Raw genomic sequence first — 16,571 nt, forward strand, 5'->3', positions numbered from 1 at the left:
TTACAAAAAAATGTGTATCACACTGTCGGTCACATACATTTGACCTTTTATATTTAATGTTTATATTCACATACGTGCATTGTCGTTTATCGTTAGTAATGTTGTGTCACTATGTATACAGCATCTTTTGACAGTGAATAGGCACTTAATCTTTGCGCTCTTCACTTATGACAGACATTGCTATGATGAAGGCGTACTGATCTCTCCCAGCCTCTTCAGCAGCCCATCGAGCGTCTCCAGGTTTTGTGCTTTTTCTTCTAGCAGCTCATATCGCAAACTGGAAATGTCCTGCTTGATTTCTTTCAGCTCTCCTGGATTTAAAAAAAAAAATAGATGCAAAGCTATCAAAGAAAATGTTGATGCCAGCATGGGAGGACAAATGGTGCTCTTTATTATTTTACCTTCAGTGATCTCATCGCTCTCTCTGTCTGCTTGTGCTTTGATGATGTACCGCTTTATTAGCCGCTTCATGATCTTCTGTAACCAGTAAAGGAAAAGGGGTTCGAATTATGAACAAAATGTTCTGTGCAAAAATAACACATTAAAACAAGTAATAAAATTATGTTTTAAAACAGTGAAATACACAAACACGTGCCTGATATCTGGTTCGGCTGGTAGAAGCACCATATCCTGAGTTTTTGCTTACTCCAAGCTGGAAAATTGAGCTCAAATTAGCTGAACAGAATTGTGACATTTCTGTGGTGTGGCAGTAATACCACTGGGAGGTGCTAAGGCTCTGCCACTAACGCTGAACTATCATGTTACCTTTCAAGCTGCGTAAGGATAAATATTGGATATATTAGGGAATTAATCGCCATACTGTGTGGTACCTGGTTGAGTTGTGTCTCATTTTTCTCTTTGCTGTGTCCTTCAACTAACTGCAGGATCAAGGACTTGATGCCTGTGGCCAGTCCGAGCATAGATTTTGGGCTGGGGACTAGGTTGAAGGGCACAGGGAGTGTCCTTCCCTCCTCAAAGTAGGAGAACCAAAGTTTTGCACGAGCAAACTTCCACTCAACGTCAGCATCATCCTAAAAAAAATTAAAAATCACGAGGAAAACGGGGAAATGTATCAGGGAAGGGAAATATACATGTTTGACAGGACAGAAGGGGAAAAAGCCTGTGGTGCATTACAACCACCAGTTAGTATGAAGTGTGGACCAGCCACTCCTTTATTCACAAGGGGTCTCCACATATTGACATAGCAGATTCTAACAACAGTCCTTCCTCACACAACTCCAAATAGATTTATGTCTCCTCCCAAAGTTAAAACCAAGGATCTCTTGCTTGTTAAGCAAACATGTCAATTACTATGGAGCCACTTGCCCTCAAAGAAAAAAAAGAAGGAAAACTCAAATCCTAACTCAGGTTAATACTACCTCTGACAAAGTAATAAAATATGTTCAACAGTTTCGTCTTCTCCACAATAATCACGTTTCCCTATATAGGCTCGCCTTTTTATAAACAATGTGTCAGCAAACATACCCGCATGGGCACACAGTGGGTAGGTATGGGTGAAGTGTGGACCTGAGTAAGCAGTGAGCAGGGCAAATTCACTATGGGTTACCCACGGAAAACACCTATGGGTTAGCCCAGGGGGTAAAACTAATGTGGGGCCTTAATGGGCTAACCCATAGGTGTTTTAGTGAGGGGTTTCTATGGGTAAGCCCACTATATGAAAATCCTCACAGGAATCCAAAAGGAAAAAATTACTATGGGCACTACATTAGATGCATCCACTGTGGGGCACCCACAGAATTACTTCTTGGGAGGGCAAAGGGGTAAAACTGCTATGGGCCCCTCATGGGCTAGCCTACATGGGGCTCACGTAGGTTTTCTGTGGGCAACCCACAGCGGCTTACAGAAAACTCTTATAGAGACTCCAAGGCCAACACTGCTGTCAGCCCTGTGTGGGCTCACCTAATTGGGGCTCAGATGGGATAAGTGGGGGTTTACCAAGTCCACACAGCAGGACACTTTACCCACAGGTGGGTCTAAACAGGCATAATTGCTGGGTAAAGGAAAAGGCCCTGATTTAATTTAGTTGTATTCACATTCTGTGACTCAAATAAATGAAAGTAATTTGCTTCCCTTTATATCTTAATTTAAATGACATTATTTCTCTTTATGAATGTGTGTGTGCTTGGGTGAATGAACCTTGTAGTGAATCTTTGTTAGATTTAGTGCTATATAAGTACCAGTTCAACGTGCGCTACATGTGGGGCTGCTTTTTCAGCCCATGCTTCATATTTTCAAGCATGTATCTGGGGCACAGAATGATTTACCGTCTTAATGACCTACCTCAATCTCCTGGAAGGAACTATTAATCATGGCAATGAGCATGTTGAGCAGCACTATCACCATGGTAACATTGTAAACTCCGTACAGGACGTAACCAGTGTTCTCGATGAATTTGTGTCCGTTGTTGATCACTACGGATTTGACCTCAGACAGTCCAAATATAGCCCAGAACAATGTCTTGAAACTCTCCTCCAGGCTGGACGGATGCACAGACAAATAAAGGGACAGAGGGAGAACAGAGGGAAGTTATTTTTGAATTCAAACCAGCCGTACACCATCAACGTCAGAGATACTCTTTTAGTAAATCAACAGAAGGACAAAATGTTTTTTGGAGTTAAAATTACAGAATAATTCAGAATAGTGTTGACATTATTGCACAAACATGCAAGTTTAGCATGAATTTATTTGGCACAATGAATCTGATTTTGAGGCAACATGTCATATTTTTATAATACTCTATTATGACTGTGTAAAGGTTTAGCTGTAACTATTTGTGCTAATGGGTCCCAAGATAAATGCAAGATTCTTTTCATTACTGCCACATAATTTTGCTCTTTGTTTTGAAATCCAAGATACTTTAACTTTTTCTGGACTCAAAACTTCTTCAGCTGTAGGGAGATCAAATCCCTCCTGGGTGCACTGATGATAAGTTTTGTCCACACTATAACCACAACCAGTGATAAGGGTCCCAAGGGCTTGGTTTTAAATGGTGACAAGCCACAAAAATGTTGGGGCTTCTTTTAACAGTAATAACCACAAAATGAGTGGGTCTACCAAAGAAACAGCTCTCAGATCTTGGATAAGAATAGTTAGAAAGGATCAGGATATAAAATATCTGTGAGCCCTTGTGGTGATATCCTTGGTTTGGATTGGTAATCCATTGTTGATCAAGAATTGAATCAAGTTTCATGATGAATTCGTCTGTGCAAGTTGATGAAAAAAATAAATAGATAAAAAAACAAATTCAGATGTTCACTGGTATTGACTTACGTTGTGAAGGCATCATTTTGTTTTGCACCCAGGTAGTAAGAGTACAGGTTGAACATGCCGATCATGAACGCCAGAAAGACCAAGATGAAAATGACCATGAACTTAAAAATGTCCTTTACTGTCCTTCCCAAAGAGATTTGCAGGGGACCGAAACTTTCGTTGGCCGGGAGGATATAAGCAATCCGAGAGAAGCTCAGCACCACTGCGACCGCGTACAGGCCCTCTGATACCAACTGGGGATCTGACGCCACCCACTCAATACGAGCTACAAAAGAACCCAAGCGTAAGTCAGAAAATCACCTTTGATTAAAGCTTGCAATTATTATTTTAAGGCACACTGAAGATTATTTTGATAAATGAGCACAAGCCGGGCACTAAAAATGCTATTTAACAAAGGATGTGTTAGCCACGCTGCTTAATTTCATCTTGTTCTCTTTAAAGAGAAGGAAAAAACAAAAGTTAATTTGCCATTAAGCACAGGAAAATCTAGGGCGACAGTGATACTTTTTACTTTTTACATCTATAGACTGACAGCTACAACAGACACAACATTAAATGAACAAGTGAAGTGAATCTTTTCCTTATAAATCAATCTTCAGGTCTGAAACCTTGGGTTCTGGCATTTCTGCCGATGTTACTTTGATGCTTGCAACCTGCCTAAAAGTTGTTCCCAGCCAATCACATCACCTCATGGCAGTGTCCCCCAGCAAGAATGAAACATGTGTCTTTTGTTCTGTTTCAATTCAATCTTATGTATATAGTGCCAAATTACAACAACAGTCACTTCAAGGTGCTTAATATTGTAAAGTAAAGGCTCTACTATAACACAGATTGTCCTGTAAAGACTCTCCCCTCACCCCCAATCGGTCATGGCGCATGGCTACCCCTCCCTGCAAGAGGTTTCTTCCTGTTAGAAAGGAGTCTTTACTTCCCACTGTTACCAAGTACTTGTTTATAGGGGGTTGTCTGGTTGTTGGGGGTTCTTTTCAAGTGATTTGCTGCTGTATAAATCAAGCACATCATGGTATTTGAATTAGTTCATGTGATGTGTGAAAATGTGAAACTGCTCACCCATAGTGAAGTAGCGTATCTCCTTAGGCAGTGTGACATTAATCAACGTTGTGTAGTTTGCGTACACAGAGGTCTGTGCTAAGTTAGCGTGTCTCAGCGCAGAGAAGCGGCAGCTAAAGGAAGCCAGGAAGATGGCGAGCATCCCAAAATCCAAGAAGTTCCACGGCTCAACCAGGTACTCCCCTGGTCCTTGACTCCAGATCTCCTTTACCTCTGCCCAAATCATACCTGCAGCAGGAGCACAAGAACACAAATGACATGATTCGGCAGATGTTCAGTTGTTTTTTTAATTGTTTGCTTTTTTATTATCTATCATCATCTTATGCTCACCTATGACCCATGAGATGATAAGGATCTCCATCCAAGTGAAGGGTGTCGTAGTCATGCGGTAGAGCAGCAGAGGGTCAGAGTTGCCCGGGAGCTGATGGTGTGTCATGTTTGGCAGCAGGGTGGTGCCTGCAAAGCGGTCAGCAGCATTCAGGATGAGAAGACCCAGGAAAATTGTAAAGGATGAGGCATGAGCCACAAACTTCATGAAGGGGCTACGCATCACTTTTCCCACCTGAGAATGAGAGATAGAATAACAGAAGGGTGAGAGGAAAGCTTGTACTGTGAATGATCTTTATGGATGTAAATATTACTTACTCTGGTGCATGGGGCAATCCAGTAAGCCACAGCCAGTCCAGGCAGTCCTATAGCCACCGCCAGCACCACCAGCAGTTTGATGGCAGTGGTTTGTTGTCTCAGGCCAGGCAGGTTCTCATACCAGATACTCAGCAGCTGCTGCTGGCAGTTAGGATGAGCCACAAACTGAAAGGCACAGATGAAAGAAGTAGGACAGAAGAGTTAAGGAGAAGGAAATGGGAAAATAAAGGCTACTGGAAGCTTAAGGTAGAATCCTTAAAGTGTGATTCTATTTTTATTTATTTGAAACAGAGAAAAGCAGAAATCATTACACCTGAGAGCTGAAACTAGAGCAGATCTATTTTTGTTTTTACTGATCTGAACATTTAATCGATTTATGAAGAGTAATTTTCTGGCATTTTACAAACTGATTAATGATTTAAACCACACAAATTGGCTTCTAAAACGATTACATCAGACAGCTGCAATTAGAAATGAAGACAGATGAGTTCAGACTCAGCTCAACGTGACTACGTGCTACAAATATCTTTATATTACAAACACTTGTCAACAGCATTTTGATGTTTCACACTATAAATTCCATTTTTCATTTCTATTTTTTTTAATTGATCTTAAAATTAGGCATTGTTTCCCAGCATCCATAGCTGTTGTTGTTGTTGTTGTTTTTCTCACCTTTGGATATTTGTCTGATTTTAAAAGTTTGTTACCCTCATGCAGTAATGTTACTGACAGTCCAACTCATATAGAATTTTTTAGACAGACACCATTACTGATATTTGGTGATTTAAAAATCTGATATATTAGCCGATATTTTTTTTTCTTTCAGGCACACTAGAAAAAAAAAATTCCCCAAAATTTGTTATGTGTAGTTACTTTTTACTAAGATAGTATAACAAAGCAGTTTAAAAATAAACTTGTTTTATTGTCACATAACTCGTTTACACTCTGCCCAACTCTGCTCAGATCAGCTGGTTGTTCTGAATACTTTTCCAACACGGGAGCTGCAGAGCACCTTCTAGTGGAAAACTTATGTAATAACCTTCGCAACACAGTTGAGCGATGTTTCTTCGTTCTCTTCTTTAGTTTTCATTTATCAACCTAAAAATGGAAATTATTTGCCAATGCTGATATATCGGCAAATAGCTGTTATCGGCCAACATATCAGTTTGGCTCTATGTCGTCCACAACTGGAATGACAATGACAGTTTTTAGTAGGATATCAATCTAAATGGGTTATGCTGCTCCCATAGCACAGATAAATGTTTGCAATACTTCTAACTTGCTCAGAAAACCCATGTTTTATCCTGCCGCTGTGTCATTGCCTGTTTGAGAACACACTGACCTTTTTGAGCTCGTATTTGATGGCTAATTTGAGTCGTGTGAGGGAGGGGCGACCTGGTACATCATAGCTATCCTCCGAGTCAGTTTCTCCATTTAATATGGCCTCAACTTCCTCCGTGCTGCGACACAGGTCCAGAAGGCCCACCACATAATCCTTGCACTGGCTCGAAAGGCGGGAGTAGTCATTCTAGAAACATGATGGAGGAAATGTGCATCAGGAGTGAAACATTTGAGATGATCTGGTAAGATGCAAGTAAATGCAAAAGGTAGTTTTTAAATGATGTTTTCATTTATTGAGAGCAAAAAGCTATCCACACTTGCCCCTAAACCTAATAACTGTTTGTGCTATTTCTAGTAGCAAAAACAGCAATCATGCATTTTTGAAAGCTGACAGTGAGTCTTTCACAACGCTGTGGAGGAATTTTTAGCCTACTCTTCCATGCAGTATTGTTGTCATTCAGTCACATTGGAGGGTGTTTGAGCCTGAACAGTCTGTTTACGGTGATGTCAAAGCATCTCCGTCTAGTCAAAGTCAAAGTCTGAGACCAGACTTTGACTAGGCCACTCCATGTCATTGCTGCTTAACCTGAGTGCTCTTGAGCTTCAGGGAATGAATGGACATTCTCCTTCAGGATTTCCTGTTAGAGAGCAGAATTCATGAATATATCAAGTCAACAGCAAGTCATCCAGGTCTTGAAGCAGCAAAGCAGCCTCCGACCATCACACTACATCACCACCACCGTGTTTGGCTGTTGTCATGTTTTCGTTATGGAATGCTTTGCTAGTTTTATGCCACATGTAACAGGATACAAAGCTTCTAAAAAGTTCAACTTCTGTCTCATCAGCCCACAGAATATTTCCCAAAAGTCTTGGCAATGTTAGCAAGCCTTTGTGTTCTTCCAAGTGTGACAAATATGGAAACGAATAAGAAATCGGGAAGGGGGCAAATACTTTTCACAGCATGAACATCAAGAAAAAAATGTGTAGGCTGTATTTGGACATCTCTGCTCAGGCATCCTGTTGTTTATTTATTGTACAGTACCCACAGCATACTTTGGTACTCTGAGCCCAGCAATAATTACAGCTGTTGTTTATGTGTCAAACCAAAAATCTGAACAGTGACCACAGGATCTAGACCCTCGTCTGTTCTTCTCTTAAGGTTCATAAAATGTTCATGGGTATGTTTTAGGGTATGTGTACAGCAGTGATAACAGACAGTGCACATTAGTTCTGCCGGACTTGTGTTTGCATTTTTGTTCTTGTCGTTGTATTTGTACCTTAAATTCTTTCTCAATATTAGCTAGCATGGCCAGTTCATTGCTGAGCTCCAGTGCTGCCAGCACTGGATCCTCATTAGACAAGGAGAGGTAAGCAGGACTGGCGAGTCCTCTGTAGGCATTGATCCTCGATCGGGAGTGGCTGAAGGAGTCAAACTGCTGCTGGTAGTTGCACGAGTCACAGCCACAGAAGTAGTCATGAGGCGGATCGATGCGAGCCCCTTTACTTAGCAGGGTGTAAACAATTTCATATTCCTGACAGTGTGCAGCCAGTATCACTGGAGTCACGTCATGAGAAAACCTGCAGGAATTTACACACAGAGAAACATGCAGATAGTACGCAGTATCAGCATTCGCCTTAGCTTCGTTTCTGCAAACGAGGTTTAAGTTTCAACATTTTTATGAATGTTATGAATTTATTTAATGAACTTTTCTGCAAACTAACTGCAAAAAAGCAAAAAAAAAAAATAGCAGCAGCTGGAGCAGTCAGTGCATCCATCATAGTTACATTGCGTCACCAAGCATGGACATTTCCATTTATACCTCACTACCCCCCTATTGTCAGCTTCTTGTTGTTGACTCGTATGAGACTATGACAGTTGTGGAACATATTTAACTGCTTTCTTGTTCAGAGATAGATTAGATATAATATCTCCCATCAGCACATATGAAGCTACTGCCAGAACTAGCTTAGCTTAGCACAAAGACTGTAAACAGGAAAATGATTTGCTGCTAAATCCATCTGCCAGGACTTCTAAACTTAGTTTCTTTAATGCAAACAAACTTAGTTGCCAGTGGGGAAAAAAAGCTGCATGTAGCTGCATGATGAAAGCAAAAACGAGCCTTGAAACCAAATGTTAAGGAGAGATCTGCATGTCAGGAACTTGTTTTTTATAAAACACAAATTTTGCTATTTTATTTATTGAAGCTTTAATTTGCAAACTTCACACAACAGCTTTATGAAGCAGCAATAGCAAAAGAAAGAGTCTGCTGCTGCTGATAAGCCACACCTTGCTCATAACATGCTCATCCCCCACCCCACTTCCTTCTTTGTCTCTCCCAGAACTTTTAAATAGTGTTCGGACCCCCCCCCCCCACCCCCCACCACCACCACCCTGAAGAAGACAAAGTGGAAAACAGGTGAGTGACCACTTTGCCTTGCAATAACATCAGCACCCATGTTCATAATTATCACATAAATACACTACCCACACTCCTCTTAACCACACAATAACCGGTTACATTTGTGGCTAATACTGTCTCTTTATCTTACAGCATCTGCCCATCATAAACTGAGTAGCTGCTCAAGTGTCTGAAAGACAGAATCACACAAACCATTGAGGTGTTTAATAAATACTCAATACATATCTAAAAAAGTCTCATGTTTATGCATGTTCCAAATGTTTTCCTAAAGTGCAAATGTGTCTAATAAAGTGTCCGCTATTACCTTAAACAAATATACAAATGTAAGTAATGAAACACCTCTTCCTCACACATACCTTGTCCCGTCCTCATCATAAGCATAGAAGTCATCCAACATGTCTGCCTGAACGGGGCTTGCTGTTAGACGACGGGCGTCTCTAAATGAAGGGTGGCCCAGCAAAGTCTCTGTGATGCGAACATAACCTTTACCTAAAACAAAAACGGAGCAAACTTGTTGGTGGTACAACTTCATTTACACTGCTGTTGCTAAAATTGCTGAATCTTAACGATAACTCCAAAATGTTAGCTTACATAGCATTTGGTAGTTTGTTGGAGTTTATGATCACTATTGCAATTTTTGGGCTGGTTTAAAGTATTTTTAACCATTACTGAAGTAGTTGTTAAATTTCCTAATCATTTGTTAGCATGCCATAATGGCTCAAACAGAATAGCTCAACTTGAAAGAAAATGGCCCTTTGGACTCATATTTTACTACCTTAAAACATAAACTGTGGAGAAATTAAATGTATATTTTCCTTCCAATGCCTGCAGTGCATAATAGATTTTGATAAGGAACGCCGTTATCCCACAGGCCATACTTGGAGAACCCCTGATACAGGCTATCTACTCAGGTTGGTCACAATTTTTCAATACTACATCGCCTGTATTTTTTTTTTATAAATGATGACTTACTAAAGAAGAAAACATACATCCTCAGCCTTCCTGAACAATGGAACCAACCTTTAATATTGTCTTTTTTTAAAGCATCAATCTTTTAAATCTTGTAACTGCTAACAGAAGAGGCTAAAAGTGTAGTCTTTTGTACTCGTGCTAAATTAGCATGTTAGCAACTTAGCTAGACAGGATTTTGCAAAAGCTAAAGTTTAGTCGTCTTGGGCAGTAGTTCTCCAGGATTTCTCAGGGTCTTTCAAAGGTTTTTCTTTAGGCATTGGCTTCTTTTCCCCTCATTTTCAGTCCAGACCTGAGAGACGCATCTGAACCTTCAACTGATCCATTTACTGTTCACTGGCCTCATTGGAAGGGTGGCTGTCAAGAAGACCTTCTTAAAGAAGGAAAACAGGAAAACTGAGGTTTGCCAAATTTCCCAATAAGTGGACTGAAAATCTGTAGCAACGGGTCATATTGAGCACTGAATCCAAATATGAACATTCTGGTTCAAATCATCATTATTATGCATAGCTGGACTGGCCATCGGGCATACCGGGCATTTGCCCGGTGGGCCACTGGCGATTTTTTGTTTTTATGGGCCGATCAATTTTTTATTTTTTTTGGAAGGGTATAAATAATGAAAGGTGTTGGATTGGCCAATTAGTCATGATCGACTCTGGGCTGGACCAATTACAGCCGAGGAGGTCGGATGCACCCTCCCCCTTGTTTAGCAATCTTATAGAGGAACTAAAGAAAATGGAGAACAAAAAAAGGAAAGGAGGTGCAGAAAAAATTAGGGCCAAAAAGAAACAAGTCCTTCAGGCAGACGCTGCCAAATGTGTAAAAATAACTGAATTGTTTGGGGGTAGCTATGGCATAGCTTCCACAGATTTAGCAACATCAGCAAGTGGTGGAGGCCAGCAGGTGGATAAGGGAAAGGGCAGGCAAGAGGAGGAGAGACCCGAGGCGGCCGCCGGTCATAGTGGCAGAGGAACTGAACTTCAGGTAAGAAGTTATGACCTGCTGTCTATCTGTGTCAGATATAAACCAAGTTTAGTTGTAGTTTGTTTTCGTTGTGCTGATTTTTTACAGTCGCTTAGAATAACTGGTACTGCGTACTAGCTAGCATAACGGAGTTTATATACTGCTGGCAGGGCTGGACTGGGACAAAAAATCGGCCCGGGCATTTTGACTAGAAACCGGCCCACCAAAAATGTGACGTCATTCAGGGGTAAAACCGCAAAGGATTCTGGGAACTTGTGGCAAGAGGTACTAGCGCATGCAGGCTTTCAATTGAACTCAGTTACACAGCGATAAAAAGAAACACAAAAAATGGCAAGAAGCTGTTGTATTATTAACTGCAATAGCCGGTGTTGTGCCAAAAAGCGATTGCCTGCCAAAAACTGATTTCCGGTATTTGCCAAAAACTGATTGCTCGTATTTAAATTGCTATAAGTAACTTGTTGGGCTATAATATGTGAAACATATGACAAATGCATCCCTAATGGATGACATAAAGTCATCTCTCCATCTCCATCTCCTGCTCTTTTATTTCTCTCTCTTGCTCCATCTCTCTCTGCTGCTCTTCTGTCTCCTCTGTCACAGACTTCTCCACTTTTGATGATAAATCAGCCTGGTGCAACATGTAAGGATTGGCACAATTTGTTAAGATTTTGAGGAGTTTGAGAAACTAACCTTAAGCATAAAATAAAATTTACTATCAGTAACTTCATAGCACCCGCCCAGCAGTATATAAACTCCGTCATGCTAGCTAGTACGCAGTACCAGTTATTCTAAGCGACTGTAAAAAGTCAGCACAACAAAAACAAACTCCAACTAAACTTGGTTTATATCTGACACAGATAGACAGCAGGTCATAACTTCTTACCTGAAGTTCAGTTTCTCTGCCACTATGACCGGCGGCCGCCTCGGGTCTCTCCTCCTCTTGCCTCCCCTTTCCCTTATCCACCTGCTGGCCTCCACCACTTGCTGATGTTGCTAAATCTGTGGAAGCTATGCCATAGCTACCGCCAAACAATTCAGTTATTTTTACACATTTGGCAGCGTCTGCCTGAAGGGCTTGTTTCTTTTTGGCCCTAATTTTTTCTGCACCTCCTTTCCTTTTTTGTTCTCCATTTTCTTTAGTTCGTCTATAAGATTGCTAAACAAGGGGGAGGGTGCATCCGACCTCCTTTCAATTTTCAATTCAATTTCAATTTTATTTCTATAGCACATTTAAAAGTCACAGGTACAACAAAGTGCTTCACAGACGAGCCATACTTGCAGGTTTACAGCAAAAGAAAACAATTAACAACAAAGAAATACAGTTATAGGATGGTAATATTGCAACAAGCACGAACCAGGAAGAAATTAAGCTAAGTAGTTTGAAAGGCGAGCTTAAACAAATGGGTTTTTAACCGTGATTTAAAAGATTGAATAGTTTCCCGACGCACGGACATCAATCGGCAGGCTGTTCCAGAGTTTTGGTGCAGCAAAAGCAAAGGCACGATCCCCCTTCGTCTTTAGTCGAGACATTGGTTGCATTAGGAGCCCCTGATTAGAGGATCTGAGTGCCCTTGTAGGGATATATAAATTAAGAAGGTCAATCAAATAACTGGGTGCCAAGTTATTTAAGATTTTAAAAGTGTATAGAAGAATTTTAAAAACAATACGGTATTTGACAGGAAGCCAGTGGAGGTTAGCTAGAATAGGAGTGATATGATCCTGTCTTCTAGTGCCGCTTAAAAGGCGTGCTGCGGCATTCTGGACTAATTGTAGGCGTTGGATGAGGGAGAGTTGGAGGCCTAAGTAAAGAGAATTACAATAGTCCAGTCTAGAGGTTATAAAAGCATGAATGAGCCTTTCAAGGTCCTTGTGTCGTAGGTAAGGCATTGCCTTCGAAATTTGGCGTAGTTGGTAGAAGCTGGTTTTTACCACTGCAGCCACTTGCTTATCCAATTTGAGGGAACTGTCCAGCACTACTCCAAGATTTCTGACAGTAGACGATAGGTGACTGGCATAAGAACCTAAGGTCCCCGATAGCTGTTTCAACGGCATGTGGCTACCAAAGACGATAATTTCTGTTTTGTTTTCATTGAGGGTGAACGAATTATGCAGTAGCCAGTCTCTGACATCACACAGGCAGTTAAGCAACGGCAATAGCGGGGATTGGAGATCCAAATCCAGAGGGAAATAGATTTGGCCATATGGGAAAGAATTGTGCTGAAAATTTTCCGGGGTAGCTAGGAGACAGCGACTAACACATGACTGGGGCCACCCATGCAGGGGGCGGAGGAAGAAGAGTATCCCATGGCCGAGAGTCTCAGTTGGGCAGAAGTACTTTGGTAAGACCAACTACTGTCAGCCTTGAAATATTACCGATAGTACGATTTTATATTTATGCTCACTTCGCCAGCGGCCCACGGGCAATGCGTATGCCGATGAGTATGACTTGCGGGGTGTTACTGATAGTAAATTTTTCTTATGCTTAAGGTTAGTTTCTCAAACTCCTCAAAATCTTAACAAATTGTGCCAATCCTTACATGTTGCACCAGGCTGATTTATCATCAAAAGTGGAGAAGTCTGTGACAGAGGAGACAGAAGAGCAGCAGAGAGAGATGGAGCAAGAGAGAGAAATAAAAGAGCAGGAGAGAGAGATGGAGATGGAGAGATGACTTTATGTCATCCATGAGGGATGCATTTGACATATGTTTCACATATTATAGCCCAACAAGTTACTTATAGCAATTTAAATACGAGCAATCAGTTTTTGGCAAATACTGGAAATCAGTTTTTGGCAGACAATCACTTTTTGGCACAACACCGGCTATTGCAGTTAATAATACAACAGTTTCTTGCCATTTTTTGTGTTTCTTTTTATCGCTGTGTAACTGAGTTCAATTGAAAGCCTGCATGCGCTAGTACCTCTTGCCACAAGTTCCCAGAATCCTTTGCGGTTTTACCCCTGAATGACGTCACATTTTTGGTGGGCCGGTCTCTAGTCAAAATGCCCGGGCCGATTTTTTGTCCCAGTCCAGCCCTGTTATTATGTATGAAGGAGGTCAGCAGAGACGAACAACAGTAAGTACAGCTGGTGGAGAGTCTTTAAAGGTTTCAGGCATCATAGACAGTGGTGTTGAAGATGTTGTTGTTAAAACCGATGAAATTACGAACACAGAAAAGTAAACTCAGATTTTGATCCGTCATGCAATACCATCTGAAAAGCATCTGATTGTCAGTGGCTTCATTATTCAGCATGACAGTCATCCCAAACACACTGCCAATGATTAGTAAAAGCATACCTGTATAGAAAAACACACACTTGCATACTATCAGTGATGGATTGGCCTCCCCAGAGCTCGGACATCAGCATTATTTAAGCAGTGTGAGATCTTGACAGAGAACAAAAGGCAGCCAACATCCAAAGTAAAACTTTGAATTTCCTTCAACAGACCAGAGAATGAAGCTACAAGAGCTGAAACTATGTTAAAGAATAAAGGTGGTGATACCAAACATTGATTTTAAAGTTTGTTAGAATTGCACTCTTTTTGCTTTATACACTACATTCCCATTGTCCTAGCAAAATATAAAGAAATAAGTAAAATGTAAAAACGTAGTCATCAACAATCTCCTCAAACTAAACACAAAGTATTTCACCAGAAATGGTCCAAGTCTGGCCCGTTTGAGCAGAAAAATGCCAATGCAACTGTGGTAACATTTTTGCAGGCGGCTGAGTGGCTGCAGGATGTATGAGAAACTTGACTCAGAGGCTGTGGTACAGAGGGGTTAACAGTACTGAGGCAATTAATCATTATTATTAAGCAATGTCACTAGACCCATAAAGAGACACAGCTATGTAAGGACACAGATTAATGGATAAACTGTTACATAACTGTGGTTCCATCCAGTCAAGCAATGTGTTGTGTCTGACATCTTTGGAACTTTTGAGTGATATAGAGATTTTGCCATATTATGTGTTTTTGGCCATATACAAATAATCAGGTCTTACTGATGGCTAAAAGGAGAGCGTCGCCCACTCTGGCCAAGTCTGCCCTCCCCAGCAGCAGCTCTGTCACCTCCAGATGTTCGTTGGCCACTGCCAGCTGCAGTGCATTTTGGCCCATGTAGTCAACAGCGTTGACGTTCAAGTTGGGTACATGCAGCAGCATACGCCGCACCTCTGGTATGTTCCCGTATTCAGCTGCTTCCAGGAAACGCTGCTCAACCTCTGACAGGCTGACTGAGGGAGCTGAGAACATGTAGGCAGGTCCACGGAGAGCCTGGCGTCGTTTAGCAGCAGTGAGACGAGCCATAAGCTGTCGCTCAGAGTTACTGTGGCTGCCAGAAACAGAAAAAAACACTCGGTGTATGGTCCACACATGAATTTACACACAATGTAGTTCTCCACCAGAACGGTGCAGGTGTGCTATCCACACAAGTAATGAGAGAGAGAGCCACACACCCGTGAGAGAGCACTGAATCACAGTTAACCTCATTCATATACTTGCCTACCATAATCTGCAATTAGTAGATGTAAGTTAACTTTTACCTGGAGAACAGATGAAATAGTATCAAGTTACAACATTTTCCTGGTTCTGTATTTCTTTCTTAATATTCTTCCTTAAATGCATTATCTAACATTCTGTTCTGCTACATCATATGAGGTTTGTTTATGCCATGATGGCTTACAAGGTTTGCACATAAAAACGAAGTACTCAGTGCATCAAAACGACCAAAAGGATTCCCAAGCAGGCATCAGTGTGTGACGAGAGGAGCATAAGAAGAGGTTGAGAAATCCTGTAGCACTGAGCACTGAGGCTAATGTAAATAACGAGGCAGGAAATGCAAAAAAAATGGTTTACATTATAAGCATTATGTTACTCATAAGTTAAATTACGTTTACTAATGGATCATGGGTTCTGAAGTACACTCTCTAATGTACATCAGTCTCCCTCCCTCCATCCCAGAGTGCTGACCTAGAGTTAAACCCAATGAGCACCTGTGGCTCTTTTGCTGGTTGCAAGTTAAAGAATGCAAACTGAAGAACGCTGCGCTTGCAATATTTAGTGAAAATTACCATCAGGCGTCCAAATACGTTTTATCTTCTCCTTCAAACTTTTTAAAATCTGTCAGTCTTATCCATGATTTTAACAAAAAGATGCAGAGGATGAGCATATATGCCTGCTACACCTCTGGCAGACTTACCCAAGGCATCGTCCGGAGCAACACGTTTCCTCTCCAAAATCATCGTACATGAGCAGGTTATCACGGCTCCTGGCTCTGGGGCTGTCGCTGTAACCTGCAGTCCGGCTGGCATGATGAACTGCAAGCGGTCTGTGGTTCATCCTGGAGGTGATCGACAGCAGAGGCTGTGCTCCCGTTTCATGTGAAAGACTAATCAAGTGTCTGTGGCACGTCTCTCTCTCTCCGTCTCTCTGTCGCCCTCCCCCTCTGGTTTTTTCTGTGTTCTTGAGAAAGAATGCATCCTTCTGGGTCCCACTACACTTTTCCTTACGTGACGCATTGAACTTTACAGATGTGGGAGGAAGCTCAGGGTTGCGACTGAACAGGCTCAGAGTTACTACTGATGTAGGGTCATATTTGTCTCAGCGGTTTCACCAAGTCCTTCATCTCTTTCTTTGACATTACTCAGTATTAGTCGTGGCAATAAAGGTGGATTTGTTACAAAAACAATAGGAGTAAAGAAATGAAATATTCTCATGATATAGTGTCTTACCAATAGTTGTAATTTTTGACTCATAAGATGCTATTTTAAACTGCATTGTTTAGAATACGTGTTGAGAGTTTTAGTGTGTGTGTACATGCGTGCAGAAGTGACTGATGGCTGATGAACAG

At 41.3% G+C, this 16,571-nt stretch overlaps 1 protein-coding gene across 1 annotated transcript; it reads right to left on the reverse strand.

The window, feature by feature from the left end:
- Positions 1 to 34: 34 nt before the first annotated feature.
- trpc6a (transient receptor potential cation channel, subfamily C, member 6a) lies at positions 35 to 16,235 on the reverse strand. The gene is made up of 14 exons (XM_040033098.1): positions 15,921 to 16,235; positions 14,725 to 15,053; positions 9,125 to 9,257; positions 7,626 to 7,926; positions 6,350 to 6,535; positions 5,008 to 5,172; positions 4,693 to 4,924; positions 4,363 to 4,590; positions 3,292 to 3,556; positions 2,302 to 2,497; positions 831 to 1,031; positions 596 to 652; positions 402 to 477; positions 35 to 311 (listed from the first exon to the last, which is right to left on the reverse strand). Exons 1-14 carry the CDS (start codon positions 16,058 to 16,060, stop codon positions 181 to 183), a joined length of 2,640 nt encoding a protein of 879 aa, XP_039889032.1. The 5' UTR covers positions 16,061 to 16,235; the 3' UTR covers positions 35 to 180.
- Between the last annotated feature and the right edge of the window lie 336 nt (positions 16,236 to 16,571).

Source organism: Simochromis diagramma, unplaced genomic scaffold, assembly GCF_900408965.1.
Source record: "Simochromis diagramma unplaced genomic scaffold, fSimDia1.1 OVJJ01000216.1, whole genome shotgun sequence".
NCBI classification, from domain to species: Eukaryota; Metazoa; Chordata; class Actinopteri; order Cichliformes; family Cichlidae; genus Simochromis; species Simochromis diagramma.